We start from the raw sequence: 25081 nt of genomic DNA, 5'->3' as shown, positions 1-25081 counted from the left end.
ATTAACAATGGCTGGACTTTTTCAGGACTGACCTCCTTTATATTCTGGATACTAGTCATTGCTTTGGTATGTGGCGTTTCCATCAGTTGAGGACGGCCTTTTCACTCAGTGTGGGCCTCTCTCTGGCTGCTTTCAAGGTTTTCTTTTTCTCTTTGATTTTTCAGCAGTTTGAATATGAGTATTCGGGGCATATATCTGCTTTCAGTTGATGTTCTGATTAAGGTTCTTTGAACTTTTTGAATTTATTTTTGTTGATTTTGGAAAATTCTTTTCTCTTTTCAAGTAATTCTTCTATCTTGCTCTCTTTCTCTTCTAGGACTTCAGTTACACAATTAGACCTTTTGCTCCTGTTCTTTTAATGATTTGTCTCTTCCTGCCACTCTTCCCCCCCCCCAATTTTTATTTAAGTTTGGGTAATTTTTATTGGCTTATCTTTCCATTTAATGAGTCTTCCCTAAGCTACACCAAGTCTACTGATTATCTCATTGAGGGAATTTTTCACATCTGTCTTTTTTTTTTTATTCCCAGTATTTCCATTTAACTCATCTAGTTTCCATCTTCACTGAAATTCCCCATCTATTAATGCATGTTGTTCATCTTTTCCATGAAATCCTTTAACATTTTAATCATAGTTATTATAAAATAATGGTCTAATAATCCCTACCATCTACATCATCTCTAAGTAAAATTTGTTGATTGCTGTCTCTGAATGATAGTTTTTTCTGATCATGCATTTTTATGATATTTGTAATTTTTGACTGACTCCAGACCCTATCTGTAGAAGACTGAGAAATGAGCATGTTCCTCTTCTGTTAGGCCATTGCTGTGGGACTGAGCCAATCTGATCAGTACTAGAGCTGGGTTTGAGTTTTGTTATTGGATTATTTCTGACATTGTACCATAAGCTTTAAATTCTCTCAGTGGTGGCTGCTTGCTATTCCTACCTTATACTTGGAGTGGAGCCTGTAGTACCTCGCTCTCCTTCAGGGTCTTGCTTCACCTTCACAGCTATCAGCATTTCCTGAATGCCCGGGCTATATCTTCACGTCCTTGCCCCGTCTTCACCATTAGAGCACTGTTGGTTGTTTCTCATTTCTAGGCTCCTCATAGAGGGTGAGGGTGGTTCCCAGTTCTCTGGTCCAATCTTAGGAGGGTTTGTGAGCCTGGACTATGGAGACAGGGTGTTGTCAGCATTCCTCCTCTGTGGCCAGTCTTTGACTTGAACCTGCCCTGGACGTTGGGCAGGAGAGCTTCCTTCCCTTTCTCTGGAGTCAATGGGTCTTTGCCCCAGTCTTGGGGAAGAGGGTTTCCTCCCTTGCTCCACACACAGACCTGTTTGGCTTCTACCCCTCCTGAAGCAGGGGCTCTGCCTGGGGACTGGAAGTCTTGCTGTCTATCCCAGAGGCACCCTCCTCTCTTAAAATGCACAGTTCAGTAGTTTTAGTAAAGTTAGGCAATCATCACCACTCTTTAATTGCAGAACATTTGTATCACCCTGAAAAACAAACCCCGTGCCCTTGTATTGGTCAGTTCTCAGTTCCCTCTACCTTCAGCCCTAATCAGCCACTAAACTCGTTGCTGTCCCATTGGATTTACCTATTTTCATATAAATGGAATCATATCACATGTGGCTCTTTTTGTCTGGTTCCTTTTACTTAGTAAAAAGTTTTGAAGGTTTGCCCATGTTATACTAGCAGTACTTTGTTCTTTTTTACAGTCATAAGAAATTTTGCTTATCTGTCCATCAATTGATGGGTATCGGGTTGGTTCCTTTTTCTTTTGTGTGGTTCTATAAATAATGCTACTATGAACACTTGTGTACAGGTTTTTGCATGAAAGTAGGTTTTCTATGTTCTTGGATATAGCATACTTAAGAGTGGATTCAGTCATTGGATAACTCAAGGTTTAGCTTGGAGAAAACTGCTGGACTGTTTTGCAAAGTGGTTGCAGCATTTTACATTCTTACCAGCAGCGTGTGAGATAATAGCTATACTTTTATAAGGAGTGTGGGAGGGCAAGTTTCTTCTTGATACTCTTTTTCAGGAGTCTTGCCTCTTTTTGGCCTTTGTGCTTTAGTGGGAATTTTAGAATCATCTTAAGTTTGTCAAAACACTGTTGTTATTTTGATTAAACTGTGTTGAATTTATGGACTGTCTGGGGAAGAATTGGCATTTTTACAGAAGTAAGTTTTGTACATCTTCACACATTGTTTTACTGTACATCAGTAAAGACTTATGTTCTTCATGTAAATCTTTTATGTCTTTTTTTCTTTTTTTTAATCTGCATCTTAGGACATGCCCATTGATTTTAGAGAGGGGAGGGAAAGGGAGAGAAACATCATCAGGTGCGGTCTGCAGAAGCCCTCAGTGAGGTGTGTTGGTGATTCGCGCTCTCAGTTTTGGTTTATGTTGGAACTATGGGTTGTGCCTCTTTCTTGGAAGATGTTTTCCTTGACATCCTAGTGCAGTCTGCCAGTTGTTTCCTTTTAGCATTTTGAGAATATTCCTGTCTCCTTCCCTGGTGATACTGAGAAGTCATTGTCAGTCTGTTTGTTTCTTTGTGGATCATCTGTGTTTTTTGTTTTAGGGTGTTTTTTAAGATTTTGTCTTAATGTGCAGTTTGATTAAAATGTGTCTTGGAGCTTCTTATATCTATAGATTGAGGTCTTTCATTAATTCTGGGATATTTTCAGATTGTAAATGTTTGTACAGATAAAGATTGAATATTCCCAGCCATCATCTCTTCAGATATTCTCCCCCTCCTTTTCCTCTGCTGTGCTTGGTCTTTAGTCCAATGTGTTAATAAGTCTTTTCATTTCCTTTCCTATATCTATTGGTATCTTTCACATTTTTCATCTTTTTGTTTCTTTGTCTACATTTTGGATTAGTTCTTAGGTCTTTCATTCAGCCCTTTTATTACTCAGCTGCGTTGAATTTGCTGTTGAAATGAAAATGCAAGATGGAATTTAGGCACTTATTTCAAGAGGTTCTGTTTTCTTTTTCAAAACTGTCTGATCTATTTTAGTTCTGTGCTGCTCATTTACCACATTTTATTTCTTTGTACTGTTTTAGATAAAGTTATTTTATAGTTTGGGAGACTTGGGATGTCTGAAGCCTTTGCCGATTGTGGGGGGAGAGTAGTGGTCGTATGAGAGGGGTCCTAAATAGGTGGTTTCCGCTAACTTAGTCATAGTGGTTTTGTGTCCGTGCTGTAGGTTTCTGTGCGCGAGCTCAGCGTGGGGTCTTTCCCCTCTCCTGTGCTCATCTTCTTTCCCTCCTCCCCTCCCTGCTTCCACACACACACACACACACACACACACGGACACACACATGGACACACACACGGACACACACACAGCTTTGGCATTTCACTTGACCATTTGCTACTGGACATCTTTTCGTGACAGTACGTACAAATCATGTATTATCAGTGGTTCCGCTATATTTTTTTCTATGGACGTACCATACTTCTGTCCATTTCTCCTTTTAGTTAAATGAAGGAAGACTCCAGAAGCCTTTAGTGTGTTCTCATTAATTCTCCCATACATGCCCCCTCTCCAAGCCTTTCTGTGTGTTTTGAGTGCTTACTCATGCAAGGTACTATAAGCTCTTTATGTGAATTATTTGAATTTATCTTCACAACCAATTCAGAGGGATGTGCCATTATTTTTCACTTCGCAGAGGACAGAGCAATGGCCCAGAGAGGTCCTGTGGCTCCTCTGGGGTCACACAGCTGGAGGTGAGCACAGCCATCTGTGAGCACCATGACTCTAGAGTCTGGTGGTGTTTATGAACCTCCCCCAACCCAGTGCTGTTCAAAGTGTGGCCCAGGAACTGGTGCTCCCTTTATCCTGGGCCACAAGGAGATAAATTCATAATCCAGTGTAAACGTTTAGCAACTTCCCTAGCAATTCCTCATTGTTCTGTATCCCAGCATGTGACCAGTGGACTTGTCTTGAATTGGGTGTGGACCAGTTTGGGTGGTATTGAATTCAAGTGGTGAGGCATGTATTCAGAGCTGTGTTCTAGTCATGTGTAATAGGACATGCAGGAGGTATTGTATGTGTCGGCCTGTTGTGGAGCCGTGGTGAGGGCTGCTCTCTCTGTGGCTTGAGAGGCACTGCAGCTCCATCAAACCTGGTACTGTTAGGGTCCGAGTTCTTGTCCTGGAAGTCACCCTTTGTTTATGCTTTCTTCTCCTGCAGTCCTGTACACATGGCTCAGGCGTAGTGTCTGGGGCAGAATTGTACAGTTATGAGGCCCACTCAGGACTCCGCTCTGATCCCTGGGTACTTGGTGACTTGCTGGGAATGCTGGAATTTAATAAAGAATATATTCATTTGCTGACTACTAATTGCTTGAAATATAAGATAGTATGCAATATGTGGAAGAAGCACAAAAGAACGTAGTGCTTCCTCTGACTAAATAGAGAGTTGTAATTCTCAGGCATGTAATGGAAATCATTTCCTAGTTCTTCCAGCAGAAGAAGGAAAGCATCACCTGCCACTCACCCCCATCCCTGCAGTACGGACACTGAAATGTTAGACAGTGCAGGACAGTGGTCTGTGGTGTTAAAGCCGGTGGGATGACTGATATTTGAGCTAATCCTGTGAGAGGTGCCAGCCCTCAGTCATGAGTTCTGCTGAACTCGGAGCATCTCCCAGAAAAATCTGTAGTGCCGTGGTACTCCTCATAAATGACAGTGGAGAAAGAACAGGACTGTATTCAGTTGCCTGGCTTTGTGTTGGGTGGTTCCTACCTTTTGTAATAATTTGGTGTTAGATGCTATTTCAAACTGCGATGTTAAAATTATTAAAATGTGGACTGTAAGTGACTAGTCAACGGAATGGTAAATTCACATAATTAGAATAATGCATGTAAATCTATTCCTAAATTTAATAATACATTTAAATATATTCCTAAACACATTTAAATATATTCCTAAATTAAATGATTTAAATAATAAATAGAGCCTGTCTGGATTCTTATGCATTAGAGCTTCAAGGGGTTTTATCTTAGTTTTATGATTTTTTTGGTATGAAAACAAGTCAGCAATCAACTTAAAAGGAATTTTTTTAAAAAACAAATGCAACTTATCTTGGTAATCACTTGATTATCTTGGTAGTCACTTGAACTTTCTTGATTATATTCTTTACCTGTGGCTGCTATTGAATTGATTTTGCTTGTAATTCTTGCTTTGAAAGGTTACTTTTTTAAAAAATTCCTGACAGATCATGAATTGCATCATCCTACGTAATTCCGGTTTTGGCCCTTGGATTTTTCTCCTTAGCAGTGAGTGCCATTGAGAGTTTTTACATTCCCCTTTCTGCACTGACCCTCCATCTCCAAATGCCACTGATAAAGAACAGAAACACTGAACAGCCACAGTGGGGTCTACTCTCCAATTTGTGCCTTGGTCGTAACAGCAGTGGCTTGGAACAAACCGGGTTTTCCTTAGAGCAGAAAATCGTGCTCAGTTAGAGGGTGGTTGCCTAAGGGCTCACTCAGGAGAGAACAGTTTTCTTTAATCATTCTTTTGGTGTTTATTTTTTCCAGGGGACTTGGTAAATTTCTCCTGTTTTCCCTCCGTGCCCGCCCCCCCTCCAACAGTTCTTTGTTGTTCCCCTCCCCCCTTTTTATAGTGGATATTTGGTAGGATGGGGAAAGAATGATGGAGAGATATTTTATACTCTAGTCCTTGCATTAGTAGACATGGAGCGATTACTGCTAGGTGAGGGGCAAAATGACAGCTACTAATAAGTGAGTAAGATTATACCAAATTCACTCTAGTTCTAAACAGAACAACTGGAACCATTGTACATGAACGTATAATCACAGATTTTTTGATTTCCCCCCAGAGTTTTCCAATCTTCAATCTACAAATATATGCAAACACTAGGAAAAGGTGTTTCCTCCTTCAAAAATTTCCTAATTTTTTAAATTTACATTTCCTTTTGAGTTATAGGTAAACCTTGAAATACAATTTTATTTAGTTTTTGAAATAAAGTTTTATTTTTGAATTGGGATATATTTAGGTGTGCTGAGGTTTTTAAGCATTTCAGATTAAATATAGATAGATACATAGATAAAACTAAGGCGGTTCCATGTGGTACATATGGCCTGTTTGGGGCGCCTGTTGCTCGTGGTGCGTGGAGTTTGCTGCTTGCTCCTGGGGGGTGGGGGTAAATTGGAAAGGTGATTTATTTTATGGCTTAAATAAAAAGGCCTGTTTTGCAGTTAGGGGAAGAAAAGGCTGCGTCTAAGATTAAGATCAAAGGGGATACTTGTTGCTTTTCTGTAAAGCTCTGCTCATACTCTGATAATTAACTTGGTCAGCACACCTTATCTGACCTTTTAAAAACAATTTCCTCTGAGGCTGTAATTAGATACAGCCTCTTGTGTTTTGTCGTCATTTATGTGTTAATTTATAAAATGATCTGTGACCAATTGAAAAAAGGGTGAAGTAGGGCTTTATGTTTGGGGGACCTGGAATCCTGTCCTCCCCTCGGATGGTTTTTCTGTGGATGTTTAGGTGCTGTGGGAGGCAGAAGAACAGCCCCAGTGAGAACTACTAAGTAGCAAAAACTTGGCTAAATCTGTTAGGCTCAGTTAACCCCCTTGTTGAGTTAGATTGGTTTCTCCAGTTTGCATAGAACAATAGTTCCTCATGCTATTCAATGGGTCCTGAGAGTGGCATTGTTTTTATTAACGAGTTTGCCTAGAAATAAGTGGCTGTTCAAAAGTGGCAAATGATTTTGTTTGCCAAGGCTTCCGTCTCTCACGACTGGTGATGTGTCACTTAGTCTGAGAGGAACTTCTAGAGCAGACCTAGCTCTCTTCCACATCTCCCTGCCCCCATCCTTTTAAATTTTGCCACTTTGCCTGGTGATAAAGAACAAAAGTTCAAGTCAGCTTCAAGATCTAATTGGTTTATTGAACGACTCAGGAATTGGGCAGCAGCCATCTAGTAAAGAAAAAGGTGCTGGGAGGAGTTGTGCAAGATGGAAGGTGTTTGCAGGCAGACAGAGGGTGGCACGAGGAAGGTGAACAAAAGTGGATTATTGCAGGCAAGGCCAGTGTCCTGAAGGCCGCAGGTTGTGTCCGGCAGAAAACCTCACTAGCCCAGACCAGGAAAGTCCAGGCTGATGGGTTTAAAATTCCATTCCTGGGAGTGGCTGAAACTACAGTGAGGTTAGGAAGTCAGTCTTGGTGGGGTTTACCACGAGGGCCTTTTGGGTCTTTTGTTGCTTTTTTAACACTGGGAAGAACTGCATAGGAAACCAGGTGCTCTGTGAAATATTGACCCGGTTCATTATCAGAGTTCTTTTCCTTACTTGAGATATAATTCCTATACCCTTTTAAAGTGTACAGTTCACTGGGTTTTGGTATACAAGTTTGTATAAACTCAGCATTAATTCCAAAAATTTTCATCACCCTAAGAAGAAATCCTGTATCATTACCAGTCATTCCCCATTCCCTCCTGCCCCCACCCCAAACTTTCTGTCGAATATTCCGTTTCATATTACATTGAAATCTGTTGTCCCCATGACTTAATGGTTAGGTGAAAGGGGAGTGGGTGGAAGCTACATGAACAAGCTCTTAGGGCCTAGCCTCCTATTTTCCACTTCTCACTTCCAGGCCCCCCAGGCCCCTGTGCAAAGGGAAGGTGGTCGGCTGAGCCAGTGAGCCTGGTTCTCTCTTACTACTTGTGATTAAATTTACCAGCCTAAAATACTGAATGTCTGGTACTAACTTGCAAAGAGTTGAGTCTGATTTACTAATGAACTTAATTTATGGCAAATACCCTTTTGAATTCTAAATGAGGAATCACCGACAAAAGCATTACATGTCCGCTCTATCTTTTTGTCATGTAACTTTAGAATAAGCAAAATTCAAATCATACAGGACTTTGTCAATCTCGCTTGCGCAGATTGTGGGCTTGGATATATGTGTCAGATATGCTTTAAATTCTTTGGATTGCTGCCCGTTGCACTTGTATGAGATCTTGAAGTCTATGAGTTTTGAAGATGAGTGGGGATTAATTTAAAGGGGGAGGGGAAGCACCAGTCCTCAGTAGTTTCCCTTGATCGTAGTGGGCGGAACGGACATTGAGACTCGCTGACACGAAATGAGGTGTGTGAGGGAGCCACTGGGGATGTGGCGGATTGCACACTGGATGCTCTTGGCTGATGATGCAGATTTATTAGCCGTGATGTGTTGCTAATCGCTCGGCTCTCCTGGATTATCCCGTATAGTTTCTTAGAGAAGTGGAGTGCTAGAGCTTCTCTCACGGTCTCCACTTTTTACGTAACTGTGTTTCTCAGTCTGGTACTCACTGCGTGCGAGTCTTTTATAGGACGGCAGGGCCGGCAGCTCCAGGGACAGATGCGCCTCTTCCGGGCCTCCGTGATGGGGAGCAGGAACGACGGACCCCCAGAAACTGTGCCTGTTCAGGTGTGGGTGCCGGGGCCTCTGGTGACTTTGTACAGAAATCTAAACCACCAGAGTCGGGAGTGGTTGTCAGACTTTTTACAGTCAAAGGTGGTAATTGCTTAATGCAGGTGCCCTTTTGAGTCTTGCCCTCTGGCTCTCCTGTTAGTCTAAGTGACAGGTGCTGGACCAGGCTTGGAATTGCTTTCCTTCCCTTGATTTGGCAGATGAAACAGAAATGCGTTATTGGGGACTAATGCATCAAAATGTTGCGGTTTAAAAAGGGCTGTGAATACAGTTGGTCCATTTGAAACAAGTACATTCTTTCTGAAAACATTAATTTGCTTCAAGGATGGTCGGTTTTTCTGTTTATTCTGTTCATACATAGGTAGAAGGAGAGGATCTACAGAACTACAGAAGAATATTTTCAACTCCATTGAATTACGCCTGACCCCCTTTTAATCTGTTTTTAAAATTCAGTAATGCCTGGTCCTGGGCAGGTGACTCAGTTGGTTAGAGTGTCCCAACATGCCAAGGTGGCTGGTTCTGTCTCCGGTCAGGACACAAACAAAAAGCAATCGATGAATGCATAAATAAGTGGAACAACCAATTGATGCTTCCCTTCCCCTCCCTCTTCCGTCCTTCTTTCCGCTAAGATCAATAAATAAAAATTAAAAAAAAATTCAGTAATACCTGACCTTTCTCTCCCACACCTCCAAAAAATTCCCAGTAGGGAAATACATAAAGTAAAACAATGAAACTCCTTTTGTACGTCCACCCTTACTCTCTACCCCCTGGATTCCTACTACTTTGCATAAGTATTTTTCAGCTATTGGTTTATTTCCTTCTGGTAACTACTCAGTGAACATGCAAATGAAGCCGTGTGTATTTGTAGTGCTTTTTCAATGACATATGCCAACCCTTTCAGTAGAGGTGACGTAATTTTACTTTCAGTGAGTTGAAATTCTTTGCCTAGATATTTTCAGGACTTATTTTCAGTAAGTCCTCAGTTAACATTGTGGATAGGTTCTTAGAACTGCTGCCAAACAGGCTAATTGATAACAAACAAGAGTTAAGTTCCTGCGTATCTCATCAACATTATGATGAATGATCTTGAACAAGACGACATTATGCGAGGACCTGCTGTATGAACTTTTGAGATGTAGTGACTTACAGACATGTGAATTGATACACATACCTCAGGATTAGACTTATTTGCCATATGAGAAGGAACTTTCTCTATTCTGGCAATTGACTTCGGGTTGCTTCTGAAAACTGCCAAAACAATCTTTGTTAATTTCTGTGAGATACTGCTTTAAGAAGAGGGACCATACATAGTACAGGGAGGCCCTTGGGATAATAGGATTGCTGCCGAGTTTCCTCTGTTTTGTGCTTCTTAGGTATGTTGGTTCACAGTTAAAAATAGAGCTCTAATTAAAATGGGTGTTCTCTCTGGAAATAAGAACTATATTTCAATTAGTAAATTTCCTGTTTCCTTAACATGTGGTTTTTTTTGTTTGTTTGTTCCCTTTTAATTTTTGTTTTTAAACAGCAAGCCAGGGCTGAGCAGGAAGAAGAATTCATCAGTAACACGTTATTCAAGAAAATTCAGGCATTGCAGAAGGAGAAAGAAACCCTTGCTGTAAATTATGAGAAGGAAGAAGAGTTCCTCACTAATGAGCTCTCCAGAAAATTGATGCAGGTAAACTATCTTTTCTCCCCTCTCATCTTCTCTGGCTGTTGTCCTTTCTAGGAAAAAATGACTTTGACATAGAGCATTTTGCTTGAAACATTTGCTGATGAGGTTGCAGCTAATGTTCTTTGGAGATTAAAAAGTGCTGGGTAAACATGGCAGCAGCGTGTACTTAAGACTGTGGTTCCGTAGCTCGTCTGCTTAGGGAATGTTAGATATTTTATCCAGCATTCAAGAAGTTCTGAGGACTCAGAGGCCTTAGCCTGGGAGCAAATGCAGCGTGCAGTATTTGGGAAATAAGAGGATTAATACCAAGTGTGAGGTTTCTTTCTCCTTGTATGTTGCATCTGTAATGAATGCATAAACAGTTTGGGCAGTCAGAAGTGGGTCTTTGGTACTAAAATACGAGGATATAAAGTAAGATGTCCCTTTAGGGGAAAGAAAGAAGATGTTCACAATCTGTGGTTATGTGTGTTAAAATGGCTAAGTAATATGTTGCTGAACAAATAACAGACATTTATTAACACTTAACATTAATCACCAATAGTATGTAAAAGACACCACACAAAACATATGGGAAGGTTTGATTGTTTTATTTCAAAGGTTCTCTCCCCGCCCCTCCCCCACCGAAAGCTTACTAGTGAAGTACAAAACTAAAATTTGTTTAGGGCAGACATTTTCTGGGTTACTTAGTATGGACTTAAGAATAAGTAGAATATTGAGTTCTTACCATTTAACACAGCTTGTTCAAAATAGTGAGCAGAGATAAAGCTATCCCAGGAGGACCATTGGTTTCATTTTGTCACAAGGCTGTGAGAAATAGAAACACACCCTTGTGTTTTCCATTCACTGGCATAACTAACAATTTCCTTCCTTAATTTGGTTGACATGTGTATTTTAATGAGGTTATAATAAAAGGATATCCAAGACTCTGAAAAAAAAACTTCCTAAATTCTTTTTTTCCCATCCAACATGGATTATCCTATCAGAGAAGACTGGAAACTTTGGTATAGAAACTTTAGTGTTAAGACTATATAGTGGCCTGGGCAACTTTTCCTCAATCTTTGTTTTATTCCCATTTTTCTACCTGGTTACTGAATAAAGATACCATTATAATCTTGCAGAAAAATTTGATTTATATGGCAGCTGGCGAAATGTGAAGAACAGAGGTACCCAGGCATTTGTGTCCAGCAAAGATTTATGGCAGAATTTCTGCATGGACACTTTTTGTTTATTCATGTGCATTCTACTGGGGGAAAAATGAGGGGGAATGTTAGTTTGGCCTTTGACTATGTCTCACTTTGGCAGCATTAAACAACTTATTCTCCCTCTTGCTTCTAGAACTAAAGGGATGCAATGATGGTTTTTTGTTCTGAGTTTGGTGTGTTGTAATCAGGCGCCCTAATTTTTAACATTGTAAGAAACATTTTTTTCAACTTTCATGGTTGTTAATATTTGGACTATTTGACCAAAGTACATTATGAAGCTGTCAAAAGCGAGCCAGATCACGCTCCTTTTCTCTGTAAAGACTCATCTTCATTGTGAGTGCTTCTTTAGTGTGTAGTTTATAATCAGCCTTTCATTCACTTATCATGCCCCACCTACTTTCCAAGGACATTAAAATAAGATGTGAAGTAGGAGTGAAAACATTAAGAGCCATGAGTAACAGAAAGGGGAGTTAGTTACAGTAAATACACTTGACATAAGAAAGTTTGAACTTAAAGTTTAAGCTCTGAGCATCCTCTAAATCCATAACTTGGAGAAATACAGTGATTCTTTTTTTATAATTCATATGTCTGAAAAAATAGTTTTACTTGGTCAAAAGAAAAATTTTTCATATGTCAGAAAAATTTTGAGAGACATTGGATCTTTGTAAAGAAACTTATATTTAAATTGAACAACACACTAAACTCTTTTTGCCAAAAGTAATACAAGGTTTATCTGGAAAGAGTTCAGCCATTGTTAATATAACAAGAACGGTTTGCGTGACGTTGATGTAACCTGGAAGCCAATGAGGGTAGATTGGAATGTGCATGCATGAACAGTGATGACTTCACTGTACTAGTCAGTGGGGGCAGTAGATGCCATTGAGGGAGCCTGTGTACTGTGTGGCCATCACATTCAAAATGACTGAATGAGTAGGGCAACAAATCTGCATCTAATTTTGCATTAAGCTTGAACATTCCTCTGTGGGAACTATTTGGATGATTCAGAAAGCTTTTGGGGACAATGTAGTGAGTGGAGCACAAATGAAAATGTGGCACAAATGCTTCAAAGACGGTTGAGAATCTGTTGAAAGTGATGCATGTTCTGGAAGGCCTGCAACAAGCAGAACTCCTGAGAAAGTTGACCGTGTGTGGGCTGCAGTCAACAAATATCGGCAGCTGACAGTGGGAGAACTAGGAGCTGATCTGGGCATTCCAAAACTACTGGGTCCAAGATTTTGATGCAGAATCTTGGTATGAAATGTGTCGTGACAAAATTCAATCCGTGGCTTCTGCTGCCAGAGCAGAAGGAACATCGTGCTGCAGTTGCTAATGACTTTATTCAAACCACTACCGATGAACCAGATTTCCTCAAGGTCATAACCAGAGATGAGTGGTGGGTCTATGGCTGTGATCTGGATAGGAAGACCCAGTCATCCCAATGGAAGTTGCTTGGTTCTCCATGCCCAAAGAAGGCGTGGCAACGAGATCAAGACCATGTTAACTGTATTTTTTGATTGGGAAGGTGTTGTCCATCATGAGTCTGTCCCTCCAGGGAGAACTGTGTGAGGTCCGAAGGTGCCTACTTTGAAGGGGAGTGAGGCATCATTGTCCTATGTACAGTGTTTCTTGTATCTTCAGTAAATGTCTCTATTTTTCGTAGTACATGGCTGGGTACTCTCTGGACAGTGTAGTGCTGGTCTTAGGTTTGCCCTCCGTCAAAACAAAGGGTATGGTATGAAGGTGTGACTCTTACTGTTTAGGGAACTCTGGATGGGTCTGTAGCTTGTTAGTGATCTAACTCACAGTATCTGGATGAATGAGTGGTCAGCAGGTCTCTGAGATAATCTCTCATGAATCCTGGCTTGGTTCTTAGGAGGTACATATGTAGTAAAATAAACATAAAATGTTCCATTTCAGTCATTTTTTGAATGTGTAATACAGTGACATTAAATACATTCACACTGTTATGCAGCCATCACACTATCCATCCGCAGAACTTTTTCAGACGAACTCTGTACACAGTAATAACTCGTCATTTCCCACTCCTGGTTCTTAGACTTTGGAATGGAGACGGGTGGCAGGGAGTGTGGTTTTGCTGTCTCTTTAGAGCTATGTCTGTTCTGCGTACAATAGGTGATCTCTCACTTTAAACATCAGGTATCACTACATGCCATTTTGTGGTAAATACCCAAGAAGCCCTCTTCTCCTGTGAGTTGGGGAGATCTTGGATACTGCAGGGAAGAAAGGCTGAGGGCCTTTGTGATCCATCCCCAGGCTCCTCAGTGTGTATTTCCTCGATTCAACCAGTCCTTCGTGGAAGGCTCACATTTTCTGCCACCCAGTGTGGAAGGAGTGATCTCCATCTGGAAGACTTTTAGAGTAATTGGTACCAGTAGACTTTTTGAACTATGTAATTACTTTAATCTGGCTCTCTAGGATGTTGCTTCTGGATAGGACTTTGTTGTGAAAAGCCTGCTAAGAGACCGTACAGCAGGTGTCACAGATAGAAAAATGAGTGAATTGATCTGCTCTCCATGAAAGTGTTCAGCATTTTTCACCCAAAGGCCACTGAGAGGCAGTTTCTTGAACAATTTTGGTTTTGTCATTATGCTTTGGCTGTTGTCTCTCAGACTGATTGGACATTGCTTTTATGTGCATTTCAAAGGAATTCTTTGGGCCTGAGAACAAAATGAGCTTATTACTGTGGAGGAGACACCTTCCTTCCCATTTGCTGAATGAGCTGGTATCTAATACCTTTATAAACTGAATCCAGTTTCTTCAAGTGAAATGAGAGGACGACAGCTCTTGGCCCTTCTGGAAGGTCAAGTTTGGGAGACAGCTTAAACACCTCCAAATATGTTAATGCGCACTGAAATAAACACACACACACACACACACACACACACACACAAGAGAACATGCAGTTTTTCTCCCTTGCTTTTGCATACAGCTGATAAATTGGCACAAAATTATATCTTCATTTTGGAAAAATTCTTGTCCGAAAAATCTGTATCCTTCTGAGCTTCGACTGGGATTGATTACCTGACTAGTGAAAATTGTCCGATTGAGAAGTTCCTTGTACTTCTTGGTAAACTCAGCATAAGCCTGTATCAGAACTAAATTCTGCCCTGGAATGCCTTGAAGAGAGGTTGTAGTTTAATCATAATTTGTAATTAAAATGTACAAGAAATGCTGGGTGAGCAAACTGTTCATCAGAATTTGATTTATAAGTGCATGTTAAATAAAAAAGCCTAATGAACAGTACAGTGAAGGCAGACAACAACGTTATGTTCTAATCAAACTTGTGAAGGGACTAGATCTCAGTGATTCCCACCACAGAAAAAGAAGTGATAATTCTGTGATGTGGTGGAGGTGCTCTCACTACAAATCACATTACAGTATATAAATCAATATGTTATACACTTTAAATTCATGCAGTGCTATATGTCAAATAATCTGAGTGGCTACTCTCCAAACGTTAGCTGTAATTATATTTGGGTACCGAACTTACAAGTTAGGCTAATCTCTTGTGCCCTTTTCCTTCTAATTTTGTAAAAACAACATGAATTTTTTTTCACAATTACAAAATACAGTAGTTTTCCCTTATCTATGAGAAATGCATTCCAAGACCCCAGTGGGTGTCTGAAACTGCAGAGAGTATTATGTATATGGATATATACTATAAATACTATGTTTTTTCCTGTACAGACACGCGTTTTCATTTAAAGGAAGCATTTTACGGCTTCTCTTTGGCGTGTCTAAATTACCAGCATCACTACTCTTGTGCTCTGGGGCCATTATTAAGTAAAATAAGGGTGACTTGAACACAAGCAGTGTGGTTTCCTGCTAGTCATTTTGATAACCAAGATGGTACTGACTGACTAATGGGTTGCGAGCCTCTGTAGCGTTGCTACTCTGGACAAAGGGATGATTCACGTACTAGACAGGATAGAGCGGGGTGGTGCAAGATTTCTTCACGCTACTCGGAACAGTATGCAATTTAAACCTTAGAAGTTGTTTATTTCTGGAATTTTCCTCTTAATATTTTTGGACCCCAAATGACCATAGGTGACTGAAACTGTGTGGACAGCAAAACTGCAGAAAAAGGGGGACCGTTTGCTTATCTTATTTTCTGAAGAGGGTATTTTAAAATTCTGATGCTTGCTTTATAATTACCTTTTGAAACCTCCTTCTGTGTCCCTGACTTTGAAAACTCAGAGTCCTGTATTACAGTTGTATCTGTTCATCATGAACAACAATACATTGAAGCTCCCTGCAGAGGCAGGCTCATTTGTGGGTGATAGAAGATTCTAGACTGCCCAAATTGTTCATAACTGGTGTACACAGACACTCTGATGATTAGCTTAACCATCTTGTCATTCTTGATATGATTCACTCCACCGGCTTCAAGCTTTTTTTTTTTTTAATTCCTAATTCCGCTGGCTAACGGTTAACCTCCATTCACCATTGCCAGCTGGAAGACCTGTCATTGCTGAGATGAATAATGGTTTTAGCAATTGTGGATTTTCTCACTTGCTTTTATGTAAGCCTGATACGTAAGTTCACTTCCTGCTCTTTGGAAAAAGAAATTGTTCAATTGTTGCCTACAGTCTTCTGAACCATCCCACTGCCAAAAGTTAGTTAATACTGTTCCCTTTTTTTAATACCCTGGAACAGGATTGAGATAAGAAGAATACTGAGCATTACATATATCTCTGATTCCTTTCAATCTGATCTGACTTTGAAATTTCAAACCTTAAAATAAAAAATAGGTTTGTAGTATTGTAATTTTGATTTGCATTTGAAATTGGATCTGGTCCTCAGAAAATGCCACTATAGCTATAATAGAAATTATGATACCCATATCCTTATTGGGGGAGGGCACATTCTTATTGATTATTGAAAGTACTTAAGAATAGAAGTTTTCTGGATCACTTGTTAAGTGGCATGGCTTATTCTTCCTATTAGTAGCTTGGTCCCTGAGGTTAGAATGCCTCCTGGAATTAAAGTGGTTGAAGTTTCCTAGCATCTATGGAAAGATGATATATAGCGGAAAGGAAGGAAGTTGTGGGCAGAAACCACTGCTGAAGCTGCCTCTACCGAATGATCTATGGCCGAGCAGTGGTTCAGAATGATATCATGCAATGCATTATTCTTTCATCTCTGTTAGCACAGGAATAAAACCTGGGAGGAAGAAGTTTAACAAATCTCCAAGTCTGTCCATTCACCTAGATGGAGGCTTGTCAAACTTTATTTGCCTTCTCCCTCTCCTCCCCTCTGTTCCGGAGTAGTTTCTCCTTCCAGTGCCATCTTAATGGATTCGGTCGTCTGGAGCAGATGCCTCCCTAACCCCAGAAAGGCTGTGTCTCTGGGTAGCGGGCATGTGGCTGCAGGTATAAGAAGTGAGCAGAGACTCTCAGTACCGTTCTTCTCAAGCGTGTAAACCAGAATCTGAGGCTGTCTTTTTTTTTCCTTCCAAGTTACCTAGGTTATTAAGATGGCAGTGAAGTGATTTTTGTTTGTGCAGTCAGTAAACTCATGTCATAAAGATACGAATGTATGTAACTCCATTTGTTAATTTCAAGGGCACCTGGACTAAGACTGCCATTGCATCCATTCAGATTAATTGGCTCTCCCAATGGCAGCGGAGGAGAGACTTGAAATATGTTCTTTATTAAGGTGCAGACCAGCGGACTGCTTGGCTTTTAGTTTTTCAGGGCTATTAGAGCTGGTCAGAAAAAATTGGTATCACCTAATAGCTTACAGAACAGTTGGGGCAGAGAGAGAGAGAGAGAGAGAGAGAGAGAGAGAGTGTGTGTGTGAGTGAGAATGATTTTCATTCCAAGTTAGCTGACCCTCAGCTTTGTCTGTCCCTTGTTTCTTTTCATGGAACAGGAGCTTATGCATTGCATTCCCGATACATCTGCCATGAGCTCCTGGGATGTTTTTAATGCATTTTAAATGCTGCAACCATTAAAAGGCAAACTAGAAACTGGAAATTTCCTGTTAGTTGCATGCTAAAAATCTCTCAGTCCAATATAAGGTGCATAATGATTAGAAAGTACGGTAGCATTAATGATGAGAAAGGAGTAGCATTGATGCACTCCTTTAGTCTTAAGTCATCATTGAGTTTCTTTCAAAGTGTGTGTATCTGTGTTGACGTTGTGATTAGATTTGATGTACCAGCACGATTCCCCAAACTGTAAGGGCTTCATGCCATGAGTAAGGGCTGAGAAGCTTCTTATGCTGACTTCCTGACAAAATGTGAGAAAATGCAGGTAGAGAGAAATTAACAGTAAAAGTAAAATGAAAATAAAAATACTTAGATGAAGCTAGGTCTAAGAAGTTGATTTATTCACCAGAATAGAGGTGAGCATTTTCTTTCTATTTGAAAAGGTAAATCTTGATTATTGAAGGATACTTTTGTATCAATCCCTGGAAACGCTTTTCAAATGCTTTTAAAGCTTTGCAGTTATAAATGTTGTAGTGTTTTGCATTTTTGGTGTAGGGTTCTTTTTATTTTCAAACTATGAACTACAGCCAGCCCAGTAATTACCTTAAAATACAGTTATATCTTACAGATGTCTTAACCTTTCTTTTCCTTCTTTATTCATAAGCTAGATAAGAAAGATGAGGCTTTTCACTGTAATTTATAATAATGTCTCAGTTTAGAATGAATTGTGCTTTGGGCTAAGCACTCTCTGTTTGCTAAAAGAAAAAAACTATTAGTTTTAATAGATTTCTAGTGCAGGAGGCTGACCACAGAGCCTACAGGACTTCATCTTACTTGTAGAGCATCGTTTTCTAACCTCCTTCCTAACCACCAGATTTCTTTAAAGCCATGACTACTTTAAGCAGCATCATAGAGTTGGAAATCCAGGAAACTCCAACTTAGCCCTTTAGTTATTCTGAGTGGATGGGAAGTCTGATGTTCTCTTGGGGCCATCTGCTCGGAAGTGAGGGCTTGACTCCAGTCCTTGGTGTTGACAGTGCTGAGAAGGAAATAACATTTAAAGGGTAATTAATTTTCTGGAAGGACCTAGCTATTTCACTCCTTTGAAAAGTTATGTGTCTTCCTCTCTGGAAAATGACAGATTAGATAATTCTGACAGACCTCACTAAAGATGAATAAAAGCTAAACAAAATGCTTTTAAATTTTTATTAAAAGTGTCAAACAACTAACAGCATAGGAAGAACCTCTTGGGCTGAGATTCCAGAGAGGATGGGAATTGAGACCCCGCACTCAGGGTGGCTTTTGTCCTGAGAGCATTGGCTGTTCATTAAGAAACAGCTGAGAAACTCGAGTCGTGCTTCTGGTAATGTGGGGCTGGTGTTACAGAAGTCAGATCTCGGGGCTGGCCAGAGGTGGACACAGTGATAGATCACCCCCACTTCATTCAAGCTGGATTCGTGAAGAGCTGCACCTCCAGGATGCGAGCATACCCGTTTTGCGTCATCTGGGTGAACTAGAGAACATGAAGCTTTGGTTTTGGATTAAGATGGATCCAAACTGGCAAAAGAGAATGAAACTTGCTGGGGGAAGATACCATCAGCTTAGGCCATAAGTTTCTCCTACAATTAAAATTTCACATACATTGTCCAATACAGTACACAAGGAGAGCCAGGCAGCTGGAGATAGGAGATTTCATGAATGGTAAACCAGCAGAAAACAGAACAGAAGTGGACTTCACAGAGACTTTGGATATTGGATTTATCACATATCGACTGCCGTGTTTACTACATTCAAAAAAATAAAAGCCAAGCTTGACATCTTTGTTAGGAAACTGGGAACATCACAACTTTTCTTACAAACATTCAAAAGATAAAAGATAAGTGAGTAACTTATGAGTAAGTATATGGTAGTACCTTTGAAGTTTTAGATGAAATGGACAAAATTCTTAGAGAAACATAACTTTCTACAACTGAATGAGGAAGAAATAGAAAGCATGAGTTTTTTAAGCTATGAGAGAAATTGAGTCATTCATTGATCAGCAGACTAAGAAAAAGACTTTCTGGCTTAAATGGTTGCATTAAGTAAGACTTGTACCAGACATTCAAAGATGAAATAATTCCTATTTTCTGTAAACTCTAAAGTTGGAAAAAAAAAAGACGCTTCTCAGCTTATTTTAAGGCTAACATAACCATAAGGTCAAACTTAAGTACAGCTCAAGAAAGGCAAGTTACAGGGAAATACCAATCATCAGCAAAAATCTTAAATAAAATACAAGGAAAATGAATCCAACGGTATATTAAAAGGATAAAACTTTGACCATATTGCATTTATACAAGGAATGCAAGGTTACTTTAACAGTGGGAAATTAGTAAGTGTAATTTGCAATTTTCACAGAATTGAAAGAAAAATATATTTATAGATGGAGAGAAGGGACTTGATAAAATATAACAATTCATGATAAAATCATAGGGGACCAAGAACTTTATTAGTGTCTTTAAAAAGGCACTAATAAAGTTCATTGTGTTTAATTACAACAATTTAACAGCTTTCCCTTTAAAATCAAGAACAAGACCGTGATGCCTGCTGTAGTTACTTGTGTTCATCATTGTTTTAGTGCAGAAAGGCAAAAAAAAAGAAGGATTGAAAGGGGTATTAAGACTGCCACTCATTTGTGACTGGGTAATAGGAAAATCTTAAAGAACCTCCCGGTAAATAATTGAGTTTTTCCACATAAAAATGTACTTCTGTAATTAACAATGACCAGTTGAATGTGAAAACTTAAAAGATAGCTTCAAACACCATGGGAATGTATTAAGCACTACAGGAAAAAAAATAGAACACTGTAAAGACAGGTAAGGGGCTGTTGAAAATTTTAAGTCAGACAGCGAGGTAATATCAGCAAAATCTCGGAAAAGAGGAAGCTAGTCATGTGGATTTCTGAGGGAAGAGCGGTGAGGCCAGAGAGAACAAGAAATTGCTGCTGCATTGAGGTGGTATTGCGCCCGCTGTATTGGAGGAGCAGCAGAGAGGCCAGTGTAATTGGAATGGAGGCTTGGGGGTTGGGGAGTGAGAGATGAGATTGGGAGGTAATAGGTCTGGGGGTTCGATGGCCAGCGTGCAGATCACGTAGAGCCTTTCAAGCTCTGGTCAGGACTTTGGCTTTCACTCTAAGATGGGGGCCATCAGGGGATTTTGAGCAAGGTAGTGAAATGATCTTGCTTTGATTGCTATGTTGAGAAGAGATTATAGAGTCAGGGGGGGGAGGGGGAAGCCAGGAGCTTTCTTAAAGGATATTATGTAATCCATACAGAGATTGGGTAGATTGTTCTAGAATGGTAGTAGTAAAGATGGTGACCAGTAGATTTAGCATGCATTTAAAGGAATATCCTGTGGGATTTGAGGATGGATTAGAAATGGGTGTGAGCAAGACAGGATCAAGGAAGACTTAGAAATACTTCCATAACTGGAAGAATTAAGATGGGAAAGACACAAGTATTGAGCAGACTTGGAGTGAGAAGGTCAGAAGTTTAGTTGAGCTATCTAGACATCCAAATGAAGATAAATAAGTAGCTGGACAGAGGTTCTCTGGACAGAGAAGCCTGGTCTAGAGATATAAATATGGCAGTGTTGTCTAGGAAGAGAACCACAGATGTATCATAGGAAATCGTGTAAAGAAACTGCAAGGACAAACCAGAGTGGAAGGAGATATTTGCAACATATATAACTGACATAGAACTACAAATCAGTAAGAAAAACAGACAACTCTCAAGAAAAATGGCAAGAGACTTCAACAAGCTCTTCACGTGAATAGATTGCCAAATGGTCAGTAAACATGAAAAAGTACACAACCCCATTAGTGATCAGGAGAGGGGACGTACAGCGCAACAAGACTCAGCATGGAAATGGTTACGACCATTTTGGAAACACTTCGTTATTACCTAATGAGGCTGGAAATACTCATTGTCTATGACCCAGGATTTCTGCTCCTGGATCTATTTCATGTTGTGTGCACGTGTGCACCAGGTGTGTAGACGAATATTCTCTGTGGCATTGTTCATAATAGTAAAAAACTAGACATGACCCAAATGCCCATCGTTCATGGAATGGAGAAATCATGATATATTCACCAATGGGATACTAATAAGGCAATAAAATACAAACTGCAATTAGACTCAATAACATGGATGAATGAAATCACAAGATCATTTAGCAGAAGAAGGTAGAAAAAAAGTTACTGTTCAGAAATAAATAGGCAGTATTAAAAAAAAAAAAAAAAGACATGCAAGGAGTTAAATACCTTAAGAATCAGAATGATTATGTCTGGTAGTTACGGGGCTGTGACCAGGAAGACACACAGGAGGCTTTGGAGGAGCTGGCAATGTCATATTCCTTGATATGGGTGTTGGTCACCTGAGGATACTACATATGCACTAATGGTATTTATACTTGCCTAGTTTTTCTCATTCTGAGGCTTATCCAGGGAAAAACAGTCTATAGGAAGTGGGGGTATCATTTATCTAATCAGTAGATAAGGTGTTCTCTAGATCTCTCGAACAGAATTGAGTAAGTCCTGGTCACTGTCTTCCATAGAGCTTGCAGTCCTGTGAAGGTGATTGAGAATGTGCTCGAGGTGCTTGAGGGTGTACCTAGGTGCCTGAGCGTGGCAGCACACATCTGGGGTAAAAGGGCAAAGGCTTCGAAGCTAGAGACCTAGGTTTTAACTCCGAATCTACCCTTTAACAACTGTGTGACTTTGAGCAGTTTACCTGATCTCTCTAATCTGTGGTTTCATCCTTTGTAAAGTGCAGACAGGAGTCTCGACCATAGAGTATGGTGATTTAGTGTATTGATGTACATAAAGTGCTTGGCACATAGGAACTAGTGCCTTGAAGTGTTAGCCACTTTTAGAAGTAACTAATAGAAAGAATGTAAACAACACAATGAACTAGGCATTAAAATATGCACCAAGTACACTTTGTGCCTGTCAGGCTTAAGGAGGGGGAGTGTACCTTATGCTAGGGTGTATGGGAAGGCACAGTGCAGATGTCTTTTGAGCCGTCCCCCCAGTTTCTGTAAGTTGGAGGGAGGAGAGATTCAGGGACTCTAGGCAGAGGCTACAGTGTGACTGGTGGGGAGGGGGCAGGACATGCGCAACAGCTTGTGTTAGAGGGGTTCAGTGTGACTAGGAAGCCCCTGGACCAGAGAAGTGTCCAGAGTGTTTGGCCAGCACAGTGGGTTTCATTTTAAAAACTTGCAAGCTTTGCCTTTAACAGCAGTTGCCACCGCTCCCTGTACTTAAGAGTCATCTATTTTTTGTTTGCTAGATGCCTAGACCCTGAAGGTATTTTATATTTACAAACCTTAGACTGTCTCTTGGGCTGAGTGTGAAAATAGTACAAGACAAGCACAGGGAGTTTGTAAAGGGACTAGATTGTGGAGGGACTTCAGCATCCTGCTAACGAGTTTGAACTTAGTCTGCAAGTCATAGGGAGCTGTTGAAGGGTCTTGAACAGGGTGTTCAAGTATTAGTGTTTGTCTGCTAGGATGACCTACACCAGATCTGGGAGGATGCGTTAAGAGGCCTTGACAGTGGCCCAGTGGGGAGGAGTGAAAGACTCGAACTAGACTGGGGCATGAGCATGGAAAGAAGAGCTGTGTTTGACAGCTGTTATGGAGGCTGCCTTGATGCCGTTTGGTAACGAAGAGATGGGCGGTGTTGACTGAGAATACCAGTACCAGTAACAGCAGGGGGAGGAGGTGGGAATTAGTGTGGGCCTGTGAGGCACTCGGTGGTGATGTTCCGAGTTTGAGGTGGGAGGCTGACTTTCTGCTTAGGCTGCTCCGTGGAGCCGTTGTGAAAGTTGGTGTTTGAGAGACTCCGTGTTGTGAGAGAGAGTTTTGAACATTCTTTTCAAAGCTCGTGTTAATGACATGATGATTGTTGACAGTCCAATTGTTACCAAACAGAAAGTGGGGTTTGCAGCCAGCCGCCACCCATAGGCAAACTCTGGAGGCAGAGGTTTGGTAAAGAAAGAAAGAGGTCTTTTATTTAAAAGCTATACAATTTGGAAGAATGGCAGGCTTCTTTTTCACAGCCTGTCCCCTCCAGAAAACCCAGAGAAAAAACCTCGCCACCCTCTGCCAGACCAGTTCAAGGCTGTGCTTGAAGTTCCTTCTCCCATTTAAAAACACCGCAGGTGGCTGCAGAATGACTATCTAGGCAGCCTAGCTTGTTTCTGGTTACATTGAGCTTCAGGCTTCTCCCTGGAGTCTACGCACACAGTCCCCACCGCCATGCAGCCACTGCCACTTCCTGCACAGGGGCACAGGGCCACCGCCAAAGGCTGTGGCTGGCTGTGCAGGGGCTCTGACATGCTGGCCACAGGGCCCAGTGCCCGCTGCCCAGTCACATGGCTTCCAGGGCCCAATGGTTCTACAAATGCTTCAGATCCCATGTCCATACTATGAATCCCAGAGGAAGAAGCTCAACTCTGTCTCCCCTCCATTTAAATTTCCCATTGGAGTCTTCTGCATACTCCAGAAGGGTCCAGTTGCCCAGCCAATCCTATCCTTTTCCCAGGCTAGATTGGCAGGTCAGCACCTCCCCCTGCTGCCATGTTGACCTTTATGGTAGAAGTGCTGCTGTGTCCTATGGTTTCCCCTTCAATCAGGAACGAGAAGGAAGTAGGAGGGCTTTTCCCTTTGTTCATCATGCTCTAACCTCATGAAAACTCAGCACAGTGACTTCCTTCTGCCCTGTCTCTGCCAAGGGGCAGCGAACCTGTTGTTACCTGCTGTGCTAGCTCGGTTACTGGGGCAACATGGCACTGTGGTGCTGCCTTGGGCATTTTCTGTGGCCCCTCCCGTACCCCAAGGTCTGGCTGGGCTATCTGGCCATGTCTACCTATATCACAGTGACTTAATGTGCGGTTGTCTTATGGTGGCCTTTACTTGGTCCAGTGCAGATGGTTGTGGGACTGTCCTTAGTACACAGAGAAATATTAGTGTTGACTAGTGAAAACAGGGGTAGTGGTATCTTGAGTTTATTTTCAAATTTTTCCTCTTTAGTTTTTATTTTATTTTTTAATTCTCACCCAAGCATATGTTTATTGACATGAGAGAAAGAGAAACATCAATCATTTACCTCTTGTACATGTCCAGGCAGGGTCTTGAACCTGTAACCTAGGTATGTGCCCTGACTGTGAATTCACCCTGCAAACCTTTTGGTGCACAGGCCAGTGCTCCATCCAGCTGAGCTACCTGTCCAGGGCTTGAGTTTATTTTCAAGTTGCGTTAAGAAAGCTGGATTCTGAGACAGGTGCCCAGAAGTCTTGCCTTACTTGGCCTGGGCTGGATTGACAAGCCCAGCCTGGGATTTGGCACACCTGCTGCATGCTGACCTGCCTCAACAGCCAACCTACCTGTGCACCTATGGTCCTTTTCTCAGGTGAACGATTTTCAGTGCTTCTACCTGCTAGGGAGAATTTTGCCCAGAATAAATGTAGTGAAGAGTTCTTGAATCTCCTATACAAGAGGACTGGACCACTGAAATGTCTCCAGAAAGCCTTTGTAAATTATAAGACAACAATTACTGATAATCGAATGATGCTTACATCTAACCTGTTTTAGATCAAATTATTGCTATACTTGTATTTTTTTAATGGGCCGAAGTTCGCTTTGGGACTCCACATATAATCGAATACAATGAGAAAATGTTCCAAGTTTTAGTACGTAAAACTTACAGATTCATAGTTATATTTTTGCTTATGGCTTTTTCAGTTATGTTAATAGTTTTCAT

The 25081-nt window shown here is 40.9% G+C and overlaps 1 protein-coding gene across 1 annotated transcript in view; it reads left to right on the top strand.

The window, feature by feature from the left end:
* CCDC6 (coiled-coil domain containing 6) overlaps positions 1 to 25081 on the top strand; it is a 106738-nt gene that overhangs the window by 39494 nt on the left and 42163 nt on the right. The window contains exon 2 of the mRNA XM_024561390.4: positions 9982 to 10131. Within this exon, the coding sequence (XP_024417158.2) occupies positions 9982 to 10131 (150 nt within the window). The remainder of the gene's footprint in view (positions 1 to 9981; positions 10132 to 25081) is intronic.

Source organism: Desmodus rotundus, chromosome 4, assembly GCF_022682495.2.
Source record: "Desmodus rotundus isolate HL8 chromosome 4, HLdesRot8A.1, whole genome shotgun sequence".
Lineage (NCBI taxonomy): Eukaryota > Metazoa > Chordata > Mammalia > Chiroptera > Phyllostomidae > Desmodus > Desmodus rotundus.
This window is presented reverse-complemented; position numbering and strand designations above follow the sequence as displayed.